The sequence below is a fragment of the Lipotes vexillifer genome, unplaced genomic scaffold, assembly GCF_000442215.2.
Source record: "Lipotes vexillifer unplaced genomic scaffold, Lipotes_vexillifer_v1.1 scaffold708, whole genome shotgun sequence".
In the NCBI taxonomy this organism is placed as follows: Eukaryota; Metazoa; Chordata; class Mammalia; order Artiodactyla; family Lipotidae; genus Lipotes; species Lipotes vexillifer.
The window spans coordinates 1582674-1589296 of NW_006781346.1; the positions used below are offsets into that span (position 1 = coordinate 1582674).

A 6623-nucleotide genomic window follows, 5' to 3' on the forward strand; every position below is an offset into this window, starting at 1 on the left:
AACCTTTGGTGTCTCCTTTGCTCAGTTTTAAAATGAAAACCAAGAGTATAGTATACATTTAAATAATTATAATACAAATGTTAAGAGCTTCAGACAATAGAATTCCACCATAACAGCTATTCTACTGGAACAATACTGGTACGAAATTAAAACAAATTATATGCAGAAAAAAACAGGTAAACATGATTAGTTTACCAAAATATCAGTACACAGCACTTGTTTCCGGACACAATGTAGCTGCTAATAATTCCTGTTTCAACAAAACTAAGTCATTGGGACTTCCCTGGTGGTGCAGTGGTTAAGAGTCCTCCTGCCAATGCAGGAGACATGGGTTCGAGCCCTGGCCTGGGAAGATCCCATATGCCGCGGAGCAACTAAGCCCGTGTGCCACAACTACTGACCGTGCGCTCTAGAGCCCACGACCCAAAACTACCGAGCCACGTGCTGCAACTACTGAAGCCTGCACGCCTAGAGCCCGTGCTCCGCAACAAGAGAAGCCACCGCAATGAGAAGCCCACACACTGCAAGGAAGAGTAGCCCCTGCTCGACGCAACTAGAGAAAGTCCATGCACAGCAACGAAGACCCAATGCAGCCAAAAATTAAATAAATTAATAAATAAATAAATTTATTAAAAAAACTAAGTCATTATCAGGTTCCCCACTATTTAACACAGAGGAGAAATACTTGGATCTGAATAAACATAATCTTTAACTATTATTTCATATTATTTTCAGTTGTCTGCAGAAGTAACTGTTGATTATTTAACCCCTCAAATCAAGAGTAATTAAAATAAAAACCCTAATGTATCCATTTCCTTAAAGAGAAAGGTCACCAGGACTTCCCTGATGGCACAGTGGTTAAGAATCCACCTGCCAATGCAGGGGACACTGGTTTGAGCCCTGGTCTAGGAAGATCCCACATGCTGCGGAGCAAATAAGCCTGTGCGCCACATCTACTGAGCCTGCACTCCAGAGCCCGCGAGCCCCAACTACTGAAGCCTGCGCGCCTAGAGCCTGTTCTCTGCAACAAGAGAAGCCACTGCAATGAGAAGCCCGCAGCACCACAACGAAGAGTAGCCCCTGCTCACCGCAACTAGAGAAAGCCTGTGCGCAGCAACAAAGACCCACCGCAGCCCAAAATTAATTAATTAATTAAAAAAGAGAAAGGTCACCTATATAACAAGATAATCATGTCCATCATATTTAGAACACCGAAGTCAGACGATCACACTGTCTCTGCAACTGACCTCAAATAACAAAATTTTAAGTAAAATGCAGCAAAGAACTAGTATCAGGTATGTCATAAATAAAAATATATTCAAATTAACAGAATAAGGTGAAACTTTTCTGGGTACTCAAAGAAACCCAAAATTTCATTCTGTAAACTCCTTAGGAAACTTGCTTTAATTTTCAAACCATAAGTCAAGAAACAGTAAAAAAAAAAAAAAAGAAAAAAAAAAAAAAAAAAAAAAAAAAAAAATTTTCCTAAGAGCAATGGGAAGAAATATTGAAACAAACACTTTCAATGACATATTTTGTTACTTTATTTTGAAAATGACTTTTTGTTGACTTTATTTTGAAAATGTAAATATTCATTTGCTCCTTTTACATCTATTTATCATTTTCCTTTGCTTGATAAATTCTTTAGAGCTGGTGTTTCTACTTTAAATTCAAATAATTGAAAACCAGTCATGGATAGTTTTTATAAAGTATGGATTAATACATTTATTTTTAAATATAACTTATGAATACTGACACCTTAACATGACAAATGAGGAACCTCTAACATAATTAAACCAATTAATCAATTTAATGTTTGAAAAACTATATATAACTGTCCAAACTGCTGTGTAAAACAGATATTTTGCTAGTTGGTCCATGAATTTTTAAAAGAAGTTTCACAGATAAGCTTAAAACATACAGCATTTGCAAACTTTTTTACACTATTATGCATAGCCTAATTCACATAGTTATATCTCCAACCCGACATACACCTACAGTACATTTGTTCAGAAGACGACTGACCTGGCTGAGATACCGCAGTGGCTGTAAACTGAGTAGCCCATGGCGGATTCTTCTGTCCTCCAAACTGAGCCATGATAAAAGGGGGAGAGAGAAAACCTTCACTTGTTTGTCTTCTATAGCAGCGATCTATTAAGAAAGGATCCACAGGTTAAAGTTCAACCAAACTACAAATATCACAAAAGTATTATTTTAAAGAAATGTTCAATTTGTCAAGGACATCTTTGTAGACCAAGTATAAATAACAAGGGGCATATGAACGTCCGATATGCAGGAAAAACATTTCACATCAAGTAGTTCACCAAAAGTACCCAATTTCAATATATGACATTTGGGGTAGACTTACAAGAAAGGCACCTCCTTCTGCGACTACAAACTGTCACATTTAAAGAGAATACCATCTGTTGTTTTCTATCCAATCATTAACAATAAAAAGTACACAGCCTTACGTTCAAAAGAAATATAGCCTGCGTGTTTCTTTTGGCAATGAGCTGGGGGCTGAAAGTGGAGAAACCAATAACGGTAGCTGGGACGAGACACCGAATAAGGGGATTCAAGAATATCATTTAAATAACGAACATCTCCTTACTTTCTAGAGCAGGGAAGGAACTGGGGGGCTCCTTTTCTCTCCCCTCCCTCGAGGGGAAAGACAGGTGAAATAATGGATGCCCCTTAAAGAAACATCGCGAAGACCCCTCTCCCCAAAATCAAGCCAGAAGAGGCGAAGATCTCAGCCCGCGCACTCCCTTTCCCCCCACTCCTCGGAGAGGCCAGAGCTCTGCCATCCATCTTCCTCCAGCCCTAGCTCCTCGCGGGCCGCAGACCAGGGGAGGCGGAATCCTCCGTCCCACGAGCCAAGGCGAACGCCAAGAGGGGGATACCGAGAGCCCTGATCCCCTTAAGCCCCCGGCAGGGCGGAGAAGGCCTCCATCCCCCAAATGCCGTGCCGCCGTGAGCGGCCCCGACGTCCCGGACCGCAGCCCAGGAGGCTAAAGGCTCAGCGGCTCGAGAGCTAGGGACGGCGGTCAGCAGTCCCTTGGAGGCCGCCAGGCTGAGGATGAGGCTGATGATGGCCGGGGACACCCGAGGGGCCTCCGGAAAAAAGCGAGGCGGTGGGGGAGGGGCCGGCCGCGCGGGGCCTGCTCCGACCCGCACAAAAGGGACCGTGTCCCTCCCGTCCCAGTCCCACGAGAGGCCCACCGTCGCTGGCCTACGGACGCCGTGCTACCAAAACGGTCGCCCCCAGCCCTTCCGCGGATCCGACTGGACGTTAAGAACCCCGGCTCAGCCGCCGGCCGCTCCAACCGCGAGGACCAGACCTTCACCTGAACCCGGTCCCGGATAACACCGAAGCCATTTCAAACCCGTCAGCCTTACGCGCATGCGCCAACTTCCCCCTTTTCCTCCGCGCCTCTCCCCTCCTCCCCATCTCTCTGAGGAACGGCGCTTACGGCCCTGCGTTCTACGTGCGCGCTTCCCAGCGAGACCTCAAGGCGCTCACCCCTCATACTATGCAGCTAGAACTAGAGCGCGCCTAAGAAGGGTTACCTTGGCCTCGCATAATAATGAGCCTGTGTCTCTGCGCAAGCTCAAAGGAAAAGGCTTCCCGGAGTGTGGGAAGGAAAGGAATCGGCAGTCACGTGATCCGAGAAGCCTTCCGCCATTTTGTGTTTTTTCGCTTTTTTTTTCTTTTTGTACAAGTATTTGGAAGAATGGATATATCCAGTGGCATCTGCTAACTTTTTTTAAAAATTGAGATGAAATTCATTTAACGTATAATTCACTGCTCTAAGTATTTTATGTTGTACAATTCAGGGGCTTTTAGTATCTTCATACGAAAAGCAACCACCATCGCCTCCTCCCTTGAGACAAACCCCTACCCATTAAACAGTCACTGCTTAACCCCTGCTCCCTCCAGCCCCAGGCAGCCACTAATCGGCTTTTTCTGTATGGATTTACCTGTCCTAGACATTTCATATTACTAGAATCATACAACATACGGCCTTTCGTGGCTAGCTTTTGTAATTTACTATATTGTGTCCAAGGTTCATGTTGTAGCAGGCATCAGTATTTCATTCGATTTTATAGCTAAAATAATTACCTTTAATGGATAATACCACATTTTGTTTATCCATTTGTCAGTTGATCTTTGGGGTTGTCTCCACTTTGGGGCTATTATGAATAATGCTGCTATGAACATTCACATACAAGTATTTGAACTCCTGTTTTCAATTCTCTTAGGTTTATACCTAGGAGTGGAATTCTGGGTTACTTGGTAAATTCTATACTGAACTTTTTGAGGAACTGCGAACCTGTTTTCACAGTGACTACACCAGTTTACATTCCCAGGGTTAACAACATAAAGTATCCATTCTATGAATATGGAGTATCTTTCCATTTATTTAGGTCTTTTGAAATTTCTTTCAACATGTATTACACATTTCAGAGTTCAATTTCTCACATCTCTTTTTTTTCCTGGCCACACCACAGTCTGTGGAATCTTAGTTCCCAGATGAGGGATCAAACTGGCCCTGCCAGTGGAAGCCTAGAGTTGTAACCACTGGACCTCCAGGGAATTCCCCCCAAGATCTGTTTTTAAAAGATTACTGTTTTAGGGCTTCCCTGGTGGCGCAGTGGTTGGGAGTCCGCCTGCCGATGCAGGGGACACGGGTTTGTGCCCCGGTCCGGGGGGATCCCACGTGCCGCGGAGCGGCTGGGCCCATGAGCCATGGCCGCTGAGCCTGCGCATCCAGAGCCTGTGCTCCGCGACGGGAGAGGCCACAACAGTGAGAGGCCCGCGTACAGCAAAAAAAAAAAAGATTACTGTTTTAAAAGATCACTCATGGGACTTGGCCCAGGTTTGGTCCCTGGTCAGGGAACTAGATCCCACATGCTGCAACTAAGAGTTCACATACTGAAACTAAAGATCCCACACATGGCAACACAGATCGTGCATGTCGCAACTAAGACCCTGAGCAGACAAATAAATAAAATTTTTTAATATTTATTTGGTTGCGTCTGGGTCTTAGTTGCAGCAGGTGGGCTCCTTAATTGTGGCATGCAGGCTCCTTAGTTGCAGCATGCATGTGGGATCTAGTTCCCTGACCAGGGGTGGAATCTGGGCCCCCTGCATTGGGAGTGCGGAGTCTTAACCACTGCACCACCAGGGAAGTCTCAATAAATATATATTTTTTAATTTATTTATTTACTTTTTATTTTTGGCTGTGTTGCATCTTTGCTACTGTGCACGGGCTTTCTCTAGTTGCAGTGAGCAGAGGCTACTATTCATTGCGGTGCACAGGCTTCTCATTGTCATGGCTTCTCCTGTTTTGGAGCTTGGGCTCCAGGTGCACAGACTTCAGTAGTTGTGGCACACTGGCTCAGTAGTTGTGGCCTGCGGGCTCTAGAGCGCAGGCTCAATAGTTGTGGTGCACAGGCTTAGTTGCTCTGCGGCATGTGGGATCTTCCCAGGCCAAGGCTCGAACCCGTGTCCCTTGCACTGGCAGGCAGATTCTTAACCACTGTGCCACCAGGGAAGCCCCAATAAATATTTTTTTAAAAATAAAATATAAAATATTACTCAAGCTGTTGTCTAAAGAGCATCTAAAAGATAAAGGCAGGAATTTCCTGGCAGTCCGGTGGTTAGGACTTAGCGCTTTCACTGCCTGGGTCCAATCCCTGGTCCCTAGTCCCTGGTGGGGGAAATAAGATATAGATAAAGGATATTAGTTGAGCTGTTTATTCTTTCATCCCCTAGGGTGTTGCCCAGGTCTGTTTGTATGTTCAGCATCTCACATGTCACCCTTTTAACCAGTCAGGAAGAATGTGGAAAATGTAGTCTCTAGCTGCCCAGCTGAACCTGGGAAGAAGGTGGGGAAGGGGAGGTGGAGGGGAATGGAGTTGTTCCCATCAGTAGAAGGAAGAAGAGGACTACCAGGATGCTACAGAGAAGTAGGTTTCAAACTAGATGAATTTAAACTTATTTTTCTGTGATATTTGCTGGAATATCACTAAACACCTATTGTCAATATATTTTTTCATTTCAGGTTTCAATAAATACTTTAGGATGTCAACTTTAAAATACTGTTAGCATACTGTGTTCAGGATTAAGTTTTATTAAAATAATGATACATCCAAGGGAGGGCATGAGTCAATCTAGAGCCAAGTTGATTAACAGCTTTGCTAAAAACTAGGAGTGTGAGCTTAACCACTTTAAGCTCCTGAACTGATCTGTAAAGTGGGGCTGATAAGAACCCTTACTTAATAGCATCACTGTGGGGATAAATAGTTTACATAAAATGCAAGGTTTCTGCCTCATAATAAGGATTCCATAAGTGTAGCCATCTTGATTTTGTGTTGAACCCAATCCATACATTTGGTCATCTCCAAATATTAAATCTTATAGTCCGGGGCTTCCCTGGTGGCGCAGTGGCTGAGAGTCCGCCTGCCGATGCAGGGGACACGGGTTCGTGCCCCGGTCCGGGAAGATCCCACATGCCGCGGAGCAGCTGGGCCGGTGAGCCATGGCCGCTGAGCCTACGCGTCCGGAGCCTGTGCTCTGCAACGGGAGAGGCCACAACAGTGAGAGGCCCGCGTATCAA

The 6623-nt window shown here is 44.8% G+C and overlaps 1 protein-coding gene across 2 annotated transcripts in view; it reads right to left on the bottom strand.

Moving 5' to 3' along the window:
* Window positions 1-3410, bottom strand: part of CCAR1 (cell division cycle and apoptosis regulator 1) — a 54470-nt gene extending 51060 nt beyond the window's left edge. Inside the window, exons 1-2 of one of the 2 annotated variants that reach the window (XM_007454583.1) lie at window positions 3348-3410; window positions 2026-2151 (exon numbers count right to left, since the gene is read on the bottom strand). In XM_007454583.1, coding sequence (XP_007454645.1) covers window positions 2026-2151; window positions 3348-3405 — 184 coding nt within the window. In that variant the 5' untranslated portion in view covers window positions 3406-3410. Of the gene's footprint in view, window positions 1-2025; window positions 2152-3222 lie in introns of both variants that reach the window. The other variant, XM_007454584.1, reaches the window with a different exon arrangement.
* Between the last annotated feature and the right edge of the window lie 3213 nt (window positions 3411-6623).